Source organism: Amblyomma americanum, chromosome 3 (genome assembly GCF_052857255.1).
Source record: "Amblyomma americanum isolate KBUSLIRL-KWMA chromosome 3, ASM5285725v1, whole genome shotgun sequence".
NCBI lineage: Eukaryota > Metazoa > Arthropoda > Arachnida > Ixodida > Ixodidae > Amblyomma > Amblyomma americanum.
In genome coordinates, this window is record NC_135499.1 from 136,619,432 (window position 1) to 136,635,279 (window position 15,848).

Sequence of the window (15,848 nt, forward strand, 5' to 3'; positions counted from 1 at the left end):
ATTGTTCATGGCAGCAATAAATTATATACCGCTTGTCTGTCACCACGTTGTCGTTTTCCTTTGTTCCCGTGGTCGGCTTGCGCGCTGTGGAGATTGCGATCACGGGGTGGGGTAGCGGCTTGACTGTCGGCCGCTGATGAGCGGAGAAAATACGCAATTACCTCCATTTACGTATAACCCGAGATTGCGGCTTGACTGTCAACCGTGGGCAGAGAACATACATATTCCTCTCCCATTTAAAACCACATACGCTAAAAATGAAGGGTTTAACTGCAAAAAAAAATGAGTGCCTCCCATGCGTAAGTATGGACCGCGGCTGCTGACAGAAAAAGGTGGCAGCCGGCGCGACTTTCGTCTCGGTGTGCCTGAGCATCGAATGGCGCACGAGCACCGGGCGCGCACAAAACGAAGTTGCATGCAGAAAACACTCTGAACCCGGCTCTTTCGCTAGAACCGGCAGGTGCTACATGTTCACACTGCGGCTGCGACGGCGACTGAGGCAGCACAGAAGCTACCCAGTCAAGACAGTGGCTGCAAACCAGGCTCGGAGCTACAGTGATCAATTACGCGAACCCAAAGTTTTAACTCATGCATGTATAGCCCGCGGACTGTATACCGAAATTTACGGTATTTTCCCATCGAGCTTATATTATAACGCGGACCGCGCATCCGGTGGCGTCACAGAGAATTACCGCACGAGGTTAATTTAAGATGTCCAACGGCGGAACTATTCACTGACCTTTCGAAGTTACGGTTTCGTCAAAGGACCCTTTTCCCACGCATTGCGCCCTACGGAAAGCCCAGCGCCTGGTCTCAGGAAAGCTAGGTGCCCATCAGAAAACTTGCGGGTGCCCGTCTCGAACCCGACAACGGGATGTTCAGTGTTCAAACAAAAAGCAAAATTTGCACTTGTAAGCAATCGTTGACAGGGTAAAAACAAGCCATTGGTTTGCATACTGCTGCAACAACACAAGAGCGGCGTTTACATGATCCCGACAGGGCCGGGTTGAGTCGAGTTATCGGGTCGAAAACCGGTTACTGGATCCATGTAAACCCCGCAGAGTCGAATCGGGAAGTCGACTGGACTTGACCCCTAAACTCAGCTGCAAGGTCTGGGTTGATTCGCATCCTCCTCCGTGAATTACACTTAATCCTCTTTCACCTTGGGGAAAGCATTTTCTGCAGGGGAGAACAGAAGCGGGAGCCGGTAAACCACTCGTGCGGTCGCGCATCGCACGGCGCGCCACGAGAGTTCACTGGCTCGTATCGAGTTCGTGTAAACAAACAGTCGTCGAGTTGGGTTGATCATGCTCAGCTCGATTCCCAGACTCGACCCGCCGCTGTTGGGTTCATGTAAACAAGGCTAAGGAGGACCACGAATGCGAAGCGTTTGTCCCCAAGTTCGTGGCAAGCGTGCGCCCAGTGGAAGACGGGAGAGAGAGATGCGCGCACTCGCCTGGTGACCAGGATGGCCAGGTCGTGGTGGTTGGGGTGGCTCTCGTCCGACGGGTTGACGAAACGCTGCCACCGGCAGAAGCTCTTCAGCGTCCCGTCCGCCGACTCGTCCACCCGCAGCTGGTCCAGCTCTTCGGACGAAGGCAGAGGTTCCTCCTGCACAGTGGTACGCAGAGGGGCGCGTGTCCCCATGAGTGCTGACCAGAGCGACAAGCAACGGTCTTACTGAGCCTTTTCTCCGCGTAACTACACTCTGGACACGAATATGCCCATATGGGAGTAAAAGAGCAGTTAGTTGTCCTATACCGCACTCCCTTTTAGGACTTGCTTCCTTTTTACTCCTTCCTGCTTAGAGTGTACTCCCTGATTACATAGTTTAGTTTTCCTTTTTTTGGTGAAATACGGCATTTTCTGAAGTTCACTGACAGCCCTCGAACGGAGACGATACGCAAACGGCGAGAAAAGCCACACTGAGCAAGCATAGATTTTCCTGACGGTTCTGCTCAGTCATGGATCAAAATTATTGTGGGGCCGCAAAAAGAATGAAAAGTAAAGTTTCCCTGCCCGTATCCCCTCAAGGACAAAAAAAAATTAAGGTGCGGCAAGAAAGAAGGTTGAAAAATAAAATGCCCAGCCCGTGTCACTAGGTCAGCTGAGTCGATAAGCATATTGCAGAACAAAGGCCTGTTTCTACCGTCGACCCACAATTCAATTTCTAGCTTCGCCAGCCACGGCCGCCGAATTACTGGTAATTTTAAAACTTCGTCTTTCCATCCAACCCTCCGTAGCCCAGACTACGTTCTTCGGCCATTGGTATTTATTGTAATGCAGGCTTTGGAAAGAGGTTCTAACTCTAAAGACCGCGCTATTGTAAATACAGAGCACGTCTTCGGAACCGATAGTTCAAGACGTCTCGTTTCTAATTCACAAGCAGCGCCTACAGATGATGCAACTCACTGCCGTTCGTCAGTGCGATTCACAAGGTACGAGGAATTGAGAAGCCGCTAGTAACGTTGTTAGCACGCAATATCTGAGCGAGCTACTCGCAACATTTTTTTTTTTGCTCATTTTAGCTCCCAGCACATACGGATAAGCGGGAGGGAAAAAAGAGAGATCGTTTTTCGCTGACAAGCCGACTGAGAAAGAACAGCTGCTGAGTTGCGTAACAAAATATAGCATAGTTTTAATAACAAAAAAAAAACGGCTTTTAAAATCTGGCCAATGTACTGCATGGGCATAGTAACACGCGCTAAAAAAAATCTCTTATGCTCGAGGAAGGGGACAATTTCTATACGTTCGCGTTTTTTCCTTCCTATTCAGGCTCATTTCAATTTTCTATGAGTGAAAGCGGCTCGGAATGAAGCAACTTTACGGGCGACTTCGATTTAGTCCATGAATTAGGTGCACTGTCTAATGCACGTAACATTCTATTTAATTCTGGGCTGACAAAAAACGCACACTTTTGCGCATATAAGCGTAAAAAGTACCCGGACTATCTCCGTTTTATTGAGCAAAAATGTCGAAATGCGCTCACGATCAAAATGCATAACACTAAAGCGCTGAATATTTCACGAACCGGACAAAGCTGAGCAGTAGAAATCGTCCATAATGGCTGTTCCAATATTGACCTTAACTACTGGCGGCCTTCTGTCGCTTTTTATTCGTATACCTGGAACTCCGCGTCTTTGTTACCAGAATGCCCAAATACATCGGAGCAGTCGGCGAGCACTTTGACAAGGCGAGGTGTAGAGTTCAAGCCCACTTGAAGCTCGAAAAACTATTCTGATTCGTACATTAACGGCCGTACCTCTACTAATGAACGGTCGTTAACGTTTTACCTTTCCAAAGCAAGGATAGGATAAATACACACTGAACAATGAATATTTTTTCCCATGCCTAATATGTCACGGTAAACCACTTCACCATATTTCTGGAGTCTTTCTTTATCCTTTTACCATCCCAACGAGTGTTAGGAGTATTTTTTGCTTGTAAGGCGGTCAGTAAAGTGGGCGCCGACGGCGGGGACATGAGACTGCGGCCTTGCAAGGCGAAAATGTCGCCTCCGCCTCGCATCAGATCTTTGTCCCGAGCTAGGAAAAGCTCGTGATCCCGTGCAAGTGTTTGCGCGAGGCTTCTCTCCGATAAGATTCTCAAAAAAACGTGCGATCCGTGAACTGCAATGCAGATAGAGTAATGCTTTCACCTGAGCGGCTTCTGGCTCCAGTAGAATCATACGGACCAAGACGACATTGATGGCGTTGCCGATGCTCGCGTCGTGGAACAAGGTGGAAACCTGCGTAGGAAAGCGGGAAACTAATAAATAAAAAAGTTGATGAGCGCTCACGTCCCGTGACACAAGTTTGAAGGACTGCTGCATGTATAAAGGGTAAGAGTAAGAGGTAGAAATAATGTAACAAAAATGCGTTCAGGGGTTCAGGTACGAGTGCACTTAGTTGCAACGATAACAGTTAAATGGGTCCCCTGAACCCATCGGAAATTAATGGGTCACATGAGACATTGGTTCTACCAGTGAGCTGACCGATGACGATGCATGATGTGAACTTGATACATGATGGCGGCATGTAATGCAGACGACGCCCACATCTTGTGAAAAAAACGAAAGCGTGGGGGGGGGGGGGGGGGGGGATCTTACTGTAAACGCCAACGCTGTAAAAAAAATGTAATAACTTGCAACTTATCACGAGTTGGGCCTAAATTTCATATTTTCCTCCATTTTCTTAGTGAATACTGGGGATGAAAATGCGTGAGATGGCAAACCATCCCGCGTGAGCGGTCGTCCACCTTACCGCCACCATGTACGACGCGTGGAAATGAGGTAGACCTGTCCGTTCGTGAGTTACAACTCACAAACTGCAGCCGAGTCGACGCCCAAACAAACAAAAAAGAAAAGTTAAAGAACTGTACTTTCCGCAACCTGAAGAAAATCAGAATCCTCGTAAATTTCGTGAACTTCATTTCCTTGCCTATTTGACGCAGGAAAATATGTCGTTCCAATTGGCGTAGCGGCTCAGAACGAGGTGCTCTCGCGTGTGAGATGGCGCGAGCGACAGAGTTTCTTTTCAAAAAAAAAATAAAAGAACAAAAAGAAGCCGTTCCTCAGCGAGCACGGACTACCTCAGGGACTTCTACGAAACCAGCACAATGTATACGTAAAGCAGAAAAAAAAATGCCGCTGTGAAAGACAGACGCACACACATAAAAAGGGAGGTTGTCTGAGGGTGATTTCAGAAATCTCATCAAATGCAAATTGAATATCAGCGGTTCAGAAGTGAATTTCTAGTAGGCAGCCTCGGAACCGCAAACACGATGAAAACTACATTGGGGTTTTGCTTTTGGTTTGTTGCCCTCGACGTGTTGCCCGAAACGAGAACTTCTTTAACGCCGTACGCTTCCCACAATACGCTTCGACAATTCGTGATCGACGCGCAGCTGTTCGGGTTATGTACGAAAATAAACCGGGCTATATATATTAGGCAACGAGGCCAGTAAGAACGAAGCGACCCTCAGAAAGTGCGAGAAACTGTACGTTGGAAATAAGTAACCCTGGAGGCTCTGGCGTGCTTTATAAGCTTAATGTCACTGAGCAAAATTAAATGGAATGCGCAAAAAATGGCTGGCGCTTTAGCATTGCTTAGCTCAAAATATTTTGCGAAAGCACAGTTTTTTGCAGGTAGACACCACCGCCACGTGCCTGAAAGCGCGATTGGGGTGCCAATTTATCGCCGATGCCAAGTTGCCCAACATACGCCGGTGGCCTAAGCTTCAGTGCCGCGTTTCTGCAGCAATGTTATCAACGCCAAAGCGTATTGCTCTAGTGCCGTATCAAAACACTGTCCATGCCAGTGCAAGAAGCGCACGTCTCTATGTCACTACCACGACAAGTCTCAAAGAGCGAGTATTAGTTTAATAGTAGTATTAGTTGTTGAAGAAGACAATGTGCAATGCACAGCGTGAGAGTGTTGCAGTTTAACACAGGGCATGATCGGCTGCGACGATCATGCAATCTTTTCTGGAGTTCCTTGACACCAGTGTTTTAAAACGTGTTAGGCGAATGTGCATTTATTCTGCCGCAGAAACATTCCTCTTTAAACTGCACACATCCACGCTGCCTGTGAAGGCATGGCTTCATGCTAAGAAGATGCTTGCGCCGTGGACGGTGAATTGCTGCCTGTGCAGTACACCAGAGACAATTGGCCATTGTTTTATTCTGTACATTGATGCTATGTTCTTCTGGGACATTTTACAACGAACAGTTAAGAAGGGCATTGACATCACACCCTACAGTATTCGTTTCTTGCCCGCGGAGAAAAACTCTGTTGTGCCATATGATTTATTTATGTTGCTGGGACTATTTAGTCTCTGGAAGAACCGCATGATGGACCGCCACGCCGAATCATCACGGTCGTCGAAATCATTGTTTCGTGAACAATGCGCTTTGGTGCGGGGAGTATATGCTGCCCTGCAAGAGCCGCCTAGCTGGCTCCCCTATCTGGATGCGTGTGTGTGCCTCCCAGACTTTTAATGTTTAGGAAGGTGGGGTCGTGTAGAGGTATAGTGGCCTGGTGCTTTGTGGCGCAAGCATGCTTAGATTTTTCTTTTCGGCGCTGTTTCTATGCAATAGAGAAAAAACAAAAAAACAGCGGCAATAGCCTAGTGCTCTCGCGCAAAGGCCAGCGGAGCTGATCTGTTCGTGTCGCCGCGGGTTCGAATCCCAGTTGCGGATATTTATTTTTATTTTATAGCACTTGACACAAACTCGCAAACACCGCAAACACACAAACATCGTAAAATTTTGCTCAGGGTTTATCCATCGGAATAGTGCTGTCGCGCGAATGCTGCTCAACGTTCGGAAAAGAAGCGAACGTTTCAACAGCTTCGCTTTGAAGACATGGCCACGCTTCACTTCTGCATGACGTTTTAAAACTCCATATAAAATTAGTACCGGCAAGATACGGCTGTTATACACCTTTTCTCTTGATGAATGCTGGTAAACTGCATTGATGATCTGAGAGTGCCTGCCAAACGCACTCTAGTCCATTCTTCTTCTTCTATTTGTTCCACTCTCGTGGTCCGGGTCTGCGGTCGCTACCTCCCTTAAATAGATGTATTCTCTTACGCTACGCTGCCTATCATAAACTGTTGTTCACTGACGAGTTGTTGAATATTACTTTAGTTTTCTACAATTTTAAGACCGACCATTCTTCTTTGTCTTTCTAGGTCCTCTATCATGCTTTGCAATCCGCCCCCTGAGTGACTTAGCAAGGCAATGTCATCAGCGAATCGCGGATTACTAAGGTATTTTCCATTAACTCTTATCCCCAACGCTTTCCAATCGCGATCTCTGGATATCTCCTGTAAACAAGAGGTGAGTAGTACTGGACAGATCGTATTTGTCGGTGAGAAGGGAAACACTCTAGCAAGGTATATCGATGTCTGGGCTCACTTCGCAATCGTCGAAGCATGCGGTATGCAGGCTGATTGAAACGGAAGAGGAAGCTGTTATCGCGATAAACATATCTCTGAAGAAGGCTCCACAGCGATGCAGTATGCCGACGCGTGCGCCGGGAACTCATCCAGAAGAATAGGCGGACGAAGGCATAACCAGCGGGCATGTAGCACATCTAGAAGACGATTGCGCCTTTTTTTTAGTAAGGCAGAAACTTGGGCTAGTTGGATATTGTTTGAACTCATATTTTCTAGCGCTTAGTGAACACAAGGAACAAGAACACAAATACACAGGACGTACGCTAGTCTAGCGTACGTCCTGTGTATTTGTGTTCTTGTCCCTTGTGTTCACGACTAGCGTACGTCCTGTGTATTTGTGTTCTTGTCCCTTGTGTTCACTAAGCGCTAGAAAACATGAGTCTTTTTTTTCTAAATTTAGAAGCCTTCGTTTTGTACTCGAGATTTTCTTTAGTTCGCGGCATTAGCTACCTTTTCATAACACCTGGTGAGTTTCCGTAACGTTATTGAGATCATAATGAATCCGTACCAACTGTCACGGACATTCTTTGATTTCATTGTCATAAAAAAACCCCTGAAAACGACACTCCTTTTCTTTGACAGCCAGATGTAATTCACCGGCGTGTTTAGAAAAAAAAAACTGCAAAAAATACGAGGCTAGATATACGCACCAGTAGCCAAGACAAATACACGAGAGTTGTCAACGAGCGAAAAAAAAAAACCGCGAGAAATAGTTCCGAGCAGCAAGACTGTTCGGGACATTTCCTGTGTGCATGCGCGTCACCAAATACAAACAACACTACCCGTTGCTGCGAGGCATCTCTCTCTCTCTCTCTCTCTCTCTCTCTCTCTCTCTCTCTCTCTCTCTCTCTCTCTCTCTCTCTCTCTCTCTCTCTCTCACACACACACACACACACACACACACACACACACACACACACACACACACACACACACACACACACACACACACACACACACACACACACACACACACACACACACACACACACACAGACACACACACACACACACGCACGCACACACGCGCACACACACACACACACACTCTCTCTCTCCCCTCCGTTAGAATGAGCGAAGTGCTGCGCGGACAGTAAACAGACGCTGGGTGGCGCCGCGAATGTGCTCAGGCGCTATCCTAATCAAATATTTAGGAGATCAGTTGGCATCGCGCATCTCCTCACGGCGCGAGAAGCTTTCCAGGCAGCATCTCCTGACGGAGATCTCTACATCCAACTACGTCGGCGACGGAATGGAACGCGCCAGCGGCCATTGTCACTTTCTTATTCTCACTTGAGAAAAGACATGCTCGGGGTGAACTCCTTCCTTAGTCTGATAAAAAAAAAGAAGCGAAGGATATGGCATACGGAAAAAAATAAACGAAGCTTCTCTGGCGCGACACTATCTCAGGCCTGCAGTCTAGATAACCGCTGTGTAAGTCGCGGCCGTCGCCCCAAGTAAACAGAAAAAAGTGCTCAGTGTTCATGCCCAGAAAATCTAATTAATGCCAAAGTTAACAAATGCAAAAATTAGACGAGAAATTATTTTTCTGTAACCATTTTCAGAGCATATATAGTCGATGTTTTTCAGCTTAACTCTTCTAAGCGATATCAAGCAAAAGCGTCATCGTTATGCCTCGCCACTGAACAGCCCGAAGAAATAATCCGTGTCATATCCGTCCGCTGCCGAAGCATAAATACCGTCGACGATTTCAACGCCTAATAACCCCGCGAGGCCATCCCAGCGACATCCCAGTGCGGCAGTGCAGAAATATGGTCGGCAATCGGGGCAATCAAGCCGATCAAGGTCACGCGGGAGAAACAAGGGGAGAAAAAAAAAGCACCCAAATCAAGACAATACAAAACCAAGCAGTGATAGCCGTTCGACAAAAAATTGGTTTCCGACGAGGTTAATTAGAGAAGCGGGCGCAATCTGGCGGTAGCCCGAAGAAGCAGGGCGAGCGCGGTACTTTAATCTGGGCGAAGCCTCCCGCGGCTTATCGAGTTAGAAGAGCGCAGCTACCCGTAAAACTTCGCTTCCCTCTTAGTTGCGCGCAGCGCTGTTAAACGCTGACCCCACGCGAGGAGCCCGGCGCCTCCGACACGGCGCACAAAGTCAGTTCGGGGCAACTTTGCGCGCAAAATGAAGAACAGTTTCCTCCGCAGTGCAAGCAACTAGTGGCACGATCGTGCGTCACAGCACTTGCCACCTGAGACGCAAGGATTGGTGTCTGAGTTTGTCGTGGATGTACGGTGGAGACCGTGCTTTATCTTCATCTTCCGCTGCAAAGCGGAAAAGATGCACGCAAGCACACAGCGCGAAAGGAAGCTCTGCACTTCCAAGCTTTTAGTCTTATTGGGACCACGGAGCTCAAAGTTTGAGTCTCGCGGGGAAAAAAAAAAGTCGGAGAGAGGAACTTTAGCAAAAAAAAAAAAAAGGTTAACAATAATCTCCCCCGGGAACCGTGATGCATGGGTGCAGAGAGAAATAGCCGCGTGGGGCCAGCGACATGGGGTTTTATATTGGCTTCATGCTGCCGAGGGAGGAAACGTGCGTGTTTGCCGAGGGGTGCCCGGAGGATGAAACAAAGCTAATTTGCTCACTTTGCCGGGGAAAAATGACGCCGAGAAAAAGGTTCATCTCGGAAGCTGCTTCCTCGTGGTGCTTCGGAGTGAGTTCTCTCTGCACTAGCTGCTCCTGGCCGCGCACGGCTGCGTCCCGATAACGTGGCAATGTGATTGAGAGCTACCCGCGCCCCCGTCACGTCTGGGATAAGGGGCGATCTGACGGAGAACGAAAACGGCTCGCGTGACTGCGTTGGCGCAAAGTGATAATAAAGCAGGACGACGGTCAAGCCAAATGGAATGCCCCAGAGGAGAAGCGAAGAGTTCTTGCGCCTTTTAAGGGAGCAGGTTAGAAAGCGGCCGAATCAGGAGGCGAGAAAACGAACTGGGCGCTTCGAAACACTGTCGCCCTCTTAAGCTGCCAGTTCTTTAGTTTGCATGTGGCATGTTATTGAACTCTAGCTTCTTTCTAGTATTCTTTTTTTCTCCGTGTTTGATACGCGCATGCACCTTTGGACGAGTTGGGCATCTCGGTGACCACCTGATATAGTCGTACCACAAGGAGCACTATCAGGTAATTAAGATTTTTCGAGAGCGGCATGTCCATTTCAACACCAATAAGGGCGGAAATGAGAACGTATCTGAATAATATCGGGATTACGAACAGAAAACATCTCGGGGTGGTGCGCGCCAAAGCAGCCATAAATTGCAAAGATGCTACAAAAGAGAAATGCTTGCTGCCTTGTAACAGGAGGGCAAAACAACTCCAGTGCCTCTCGATGTTATGAAGTAGGCATTTAGTCTAAACAGGCGGGCCTGCATTTGGAATCGCCAACGCCTGTTGCCGCTCGTGAATAGAATGCATGTTAAGTGGTCATGCAGGGAATACATGAGAACATGTTCTTTTCCTGCAAAATTGTCATAACTTAAAATTAAACTGTTTCTTTCATCGTTGCAAAGCAGTGCTTATTAGGTGACCTTTCCGTCCTTGCAAGCCACAAGTTTCATGACGGGTTGCTGATTCCGGCATAGAGGTGTGCAAAAGGCGTGCTGTTTCAAAAAAGCAAGGAAGAAATGAAATAGAAAGGAAAGTAAGAAAAAAGAATAACACACACACACACACACACACACACACACACACACACACACACACACACACACACACACACACACACACACACACACACACACACACACACACACACACACACACACACACACACACACACACACACACACACACACACACACACACACACACACACACACACACACACACGCACGCACGCACGCACGCACGTACGCACACGCACAGAAAGAAAGAAAGAAAGAAAGAAAGAAAGAAAGAAAGAAAGAAAGAAAGAAAGAAAGAAAGAAAGAAAGAAAGAAAGAAAGAAAGAAAGAAAGAAAGAAAGAAAGAAAGAGCCCTGTATTTCTGCCTGAGCAAGCATGGATAAAGGGAGCAGAGGTGATAACGAGAATGATGATGGTGCGACTATTAAATTTTAGAGGGTAGGGGTGCAGGAAAAAATGAGGAATGCACGGCCCTATAACTTCCTCCGTCAGGAGGTGAACACCGCAACGGGGCTGAGCCAAGCTCGCACTCCGAGCGCCGCGCCAAGATGGCGACGTCCTGTCACACATGATATCGGACGTCGTCGCTGGTGAGCATGGCACGTGCTCACGACTCACCATGTTGAGCACGGTAAGCAGGTAGGTCTGCAGGTCCTCGTTGGAGTAGTACTCCACCATGGTGCGGTCGGCCACGAGTAGCGTCTCCACGTTGCGCTCCAGACTCACCGAGCGGCGGCGTCGACGCTCCTGGAACGGCCCGGAGGACCCGGCGGAGGAGGACCCGGCCCCTGCGCCACACGACACCACATGATGCAGGAAGGCTGCCCGCGGCTCTGCTCCGAGCAACGTGCGAGGCCTGAACGCACGAAAGCATGCTTGAGGACACCAATAGTACGCGCCAGCCCTCGAAAATGAGGAGGGGGAGGAATGCGGGAGAGAGAACGAGAGAAAGAGACGGACACTCGTTACCATCCGCCTGTGGTTACCGGAAGCAAGGGAACCGAATCTCCGATAGTTTTTTAGTACCTGTTTCAAAGTGCGCCTTTAACAAAGGGTGCCTGAGATAAATTAGAAACCTATAGACTCGCGATCTGCAAAATCTGACGGATGCAGTCGAAAGGGTTACGCGAGTGAGAAAGACAATCAACTCTATTCGTAGGGCCAAAGTCCGAATTTTAATCGGCGATAATAGAAAAATATTTTGTTATTTGCAATTCTAGGGAAAATCGCGTTTAATGATAGAAATAAAAAAATGTGCAAGAAAGGGGGCCGAACCTCTCAAAAAGAAATTTTTTTTTCTCTTTTGTTCTCGTAAAACCTACCCTCCTAATATCGCACGTCTTCGTGAAAGTGGGCGTAAAGGAAGGAAAGCTGTGGATAAAAGTACCGGGAAGAGCTCGAGTAACAAACGGTACCGCATAGACACTTGAGACTCTGCCACAGAAACCGCACACTGAGTGGAACGGGTTACGTCTCGACGTAAATGAAATATCACGGAGAGTCTTGGGTCCGCAGCACGCTTCCTTTCTATTTCGTTGGTACGGCTTCTTTTCAAAGCTAAGGTGTCCAACTGAACACCGCATTTGGACATCTCCTCCTGTGTCCTCCTCCCCACTCACCGCTGGTGGCGCAGAACGATGCAGCCGGGGGTGTCTGCGCATCCGAGCCCTCGCGCGAGGGCCATTCGCCGAGGAAGTCGCCGCTGTCCGGGGCGGCGGACCGTTTGTAGACCAGGTGTGGCTGCGGGTCGTCATGGCTTCGTGGAGGCGCCAGCGGCTCCACCAGGTAGTCCTCGCGGTCGGTGCGCACAAAGCCGGTCTATATCAGGGCAAAAGAGAGTGTACAAACAATTACTGTTTATCTTTCTCACCGGTGCCGTCAGCGCAATGTCCCAAGCGAGGGCGCTGCCATAAATGTGCAACGCATGCTTCGGAATTCTAGCTCCCCTCAAGCATTACGTGTAGACGGCGTGGGAGCGGGAATGTCTTCACTATAACACCAAGTCTGGCGTTAGGAATCCAAGATGGCTATAACGGGCTTGACCAGGGCAGGGGAGCGAGCTGAGATTCGCGATAGCGACTGAGTAAGCATGATTTCAACCGCAGACCACACATGCTGTGGCCTCACATCTACTGAAATCACTTCTGGCATTGTGTAACATGACGAACCTAGCCTCTATATCGTAACATTTGCAGCGGGACACAGCCAACAGAAACTTCAAAGTTCAAGCTGGCAGTCTAGGTTCAAAAAGGGTGGTAAGGGTGGTTGCTGATTGGCCGGTGACCGTGCGCCGGCCAATCACTTTAGTTTACGAGATGACGGCTGACGGCGCCGTCCATCTGAAAACCGACCTTCCTTAACGTACCAGCGGCATTGGTAATCTGACTCCGTGTTCTTTACCTCCTCCATTTTCATCACGTAGCATAAGGCAATCATCTCAAAAAATGCTAAATATTCCCGGCAGTTTTTTATTCCTCTGATAGATCTTCCATGTTACAAGCGTGTTTTAGGACAGCTTCCGAGTACTTCTCTCAGCACCGGCTGTCGTGATCACCCGTTCTCACAGCAACGGCGTAGGGGCTTTGTCGCATGCAGACTTCCTGTACGGCAAAGCCCGCTTCTCAGGCAAAAGAGAGTCAACGGCTGCTGGGAAGTTTGCTAGCTTTTAGATATTCGGCAGAAGAATGGAAGAAATGGCGGCGAATGAGGCGCCATATAAAGCAAACAAATACACAAAAGAGGAAATAAAGTGCGAGAAAACATACCGATAAGAAAGAGCAGGGCAGACTAGCAAGTGCGCGGAGACAAAAGCTTCCCTTAGAATAGGCAAACACTAGATGAAAATTAATCGTACGTTCGTTCCCTCATATATTTCTTACTGAAAAAAGAAAAGAAAAGATGAAAAAGAAAATTGCACAGCACGCACTGAGCGCCAGACAGATACCCGGACAATGCACTTCGGACAGGTATTTCATACAAAAAAATTATCCTTTATCCTCTTTATAGCCTGCAGCAAAGACCAGAAATATGTTCGAAGTCACCACGCGGGAGACACAGCGGGTGCTGTAGAGTACTTGCACACGTGCAGGACAGCGAACAGCCAATCGGCGGTCGTTGGTAAAAGAGGAGGAGGGCACCCTTTTTGTGTAGGTCACCTACGCAACACCTGGCAGCCTCCAGAATAAAGTGACGGAAGTTTTTCTTTTGTTCTTATTCACGGTACGCCTTAATTGAAAACCGCGAAGAATAGGCAATCGCCGAAGAATAAAATAATAAAAACCAATCTGATGGCATCAGTTAATGAAGATATGCTTGACAAAGAAAAAAAATAACCAAGAACGAACTGTTAGCTTAGGCACAATAGATCAACATACTACAAACACAAAAGAAATGAGAAGTTTATGTGTTCAAAGAAAAAGAAAAAGGCATTGCTAGTGTCTTTACATACCGTAGAATTGATGTGGTCAACCGGTTAAGCATGAATAACAGCACAACTCATGTTGCTGTGATTGCAATACAGGCGAACACTGATGTTACGATGCGTCGCTTGCACCGATGCAATCGCTCTGATTTTGGTAAGGTTTGGCACGACCATTTTAGCTAAACGCTTCTGACTGTCGTGCTCAAGTGGTGTTAATAATAATAATTGGTTTTGGGGGAAAGGAAATGACGCAGTATCTGTCTCATATATCATTGAACACCTGAAACGCGCCGTAAGAGAAGGGTAAAGGAGGGAGTGAAAGAAGAAAGGAAGAACGAGGTGCCGTAGTGGAGGGCTCCGGAATAATTTCGACCACCTGGGGATCTTTAACGTGCACTGACATCGCACAGCACACGGGCGCCTTAGCGTTTTTCCTCCATAAAAACGCAGCCGCCGCGGTCGGGTTCGAACCCTTTGCTCAGGTGGTGTTCTAATTCTTTAGTTGCAGCACGGTATGAATACACTCGATGGTGATGAAACTTCTTCCTTGATTATGTAGGCAGAGTTGCCATCAAACTCTACAGTGTACAAATATGCTGACAGAACAATTTCTGCGACACTGAACTTGCCCGTCAATCGGAGTTGAAACCGAGCGCGAATAGAAATCGTTTCTTCTAGCGCTGGTATGTCGCGAGGCAATCTAGACAGAAGCACCAAGGAAAAACTCATTAATCTCAGTACGGCATTTTTCTCTTCACAAAGAGAACGGCGCGAACTGGTAAACGTTAGGAACGGATCAAAGAGACAGGGCTTTGCTTTGATGAGAGCTCGTCGTTAAGACTCAATATTTCGCCTTCGTTATTTACAAAAGTAACAATAACAAGAGCCCTGCAACTAACGGTACGTCAAGCGCATGTGTTCAGGAACTAATAACGCTCGTGTCCGAAAGTTTCCACGGCGCACAACCCGTATCTCATTACAAAGGGAACACAAGTGCGAACAGCGTTTCTCTCCGTGCCGCCATGTAGCCTTGCTCCGAGCAAATTCGCTCGAGCGAAAGAGACCGAGAGAATTGGAGGAAAACATGAGATCCCAAACCGAGGTCCGGAGGAAATGATCAAAGTGAGCAACTTTTATTTTTTTTTCTATTCGGGACAGCGACCACCGCTTCTAATGACAAGCCTTGCGCGCGTACCGTCTCGTCCTACAAGAATTTCCCCTAGGGCGCAAAGGAACGTTGAACAAATCAAGCCTTCATGCATGGATATCCCAGCACCGCTTGTCGCTGCTGCTGCTGCCCTCCTGCGGCGGCATAGGGCGCCCGAGCTGCTGCAGATCGAGGAAGAACCAAAAGAGAAGGAGGAGTGAAAAAGGGGGGGGGGGTGCACGACGGCACTGATTGAAAACCATGCAAGCGGAAAGAAGCGCCGCACAAGGCGGTGATTATTATGCGCACCAGGGGGCACTTCGTGAAATTACGGGAGCAGCAGGCACTCCGCTAAAGTTGGTTATTATTTTTTCCTTTTTCTTTCTTTTTTTCTTCTAGAGACCTACACGCTTCCACACTGGCTACCCGGAGGCGAATGAAAGTGGGTTATGCGAGAAGGAAGCAGAGGCTGCTCGCAGGATACTCCCTATTTCTCACGTCACGGCAGGCATCTCACGATCTATAAACGATGCGTTCGGAACCGCCAAGAGTATGGCAGGCTATACAGAGGCCTCTGCACTCGACAAGAAGAGCCATTGCGCTTTACTACAAAACAAAAACAAAGAACATTATGGCAGCCGCTGTTCCTCAATAATAATAATAATAATTGGTTTTTTGGGGA

General features: G+C 48.1%; 1 protein-coding gene across 1 annotated transcript in view; it reads right to left on the reverse strand.

The window, feature by feature from the left end:
- LOC144124957 (A disintegrin and metalloproteinase with thrombospondin motifs 7-like) overlaps nucleotides 1–15,848 on the reverse strand; it is a 130,372-nt gene that overhangs the window by 55,444 nt on the left and 59,080 nt on the right. Inside the window, exons 3-6 of the mRNA XM_077657948.1 lie at nucleotides 12,218–12,416; nucleotides 11,217–11,386; nucleotides 3,659–3,748; nucleotides 1,457–1,611 (exon numbers count right to left, since the gene is read on the reverse strand). Of these exons, the coding sequence (XP_077514074.1) occupies nucleotides 1,457–1,611; nucleotides 3,659–3,748; nucleotides 11,217–11,386; nucleotides 12,218–12,416 (614 nt within the window). The remainder of the gene's footprint in view (nucleotides 1–1,456; nucleotides 1,612–3,658; nucleotides 3,749–11,216; nucleotides 11,387–12,217; nucleotides 12,417–15,848) is intronic.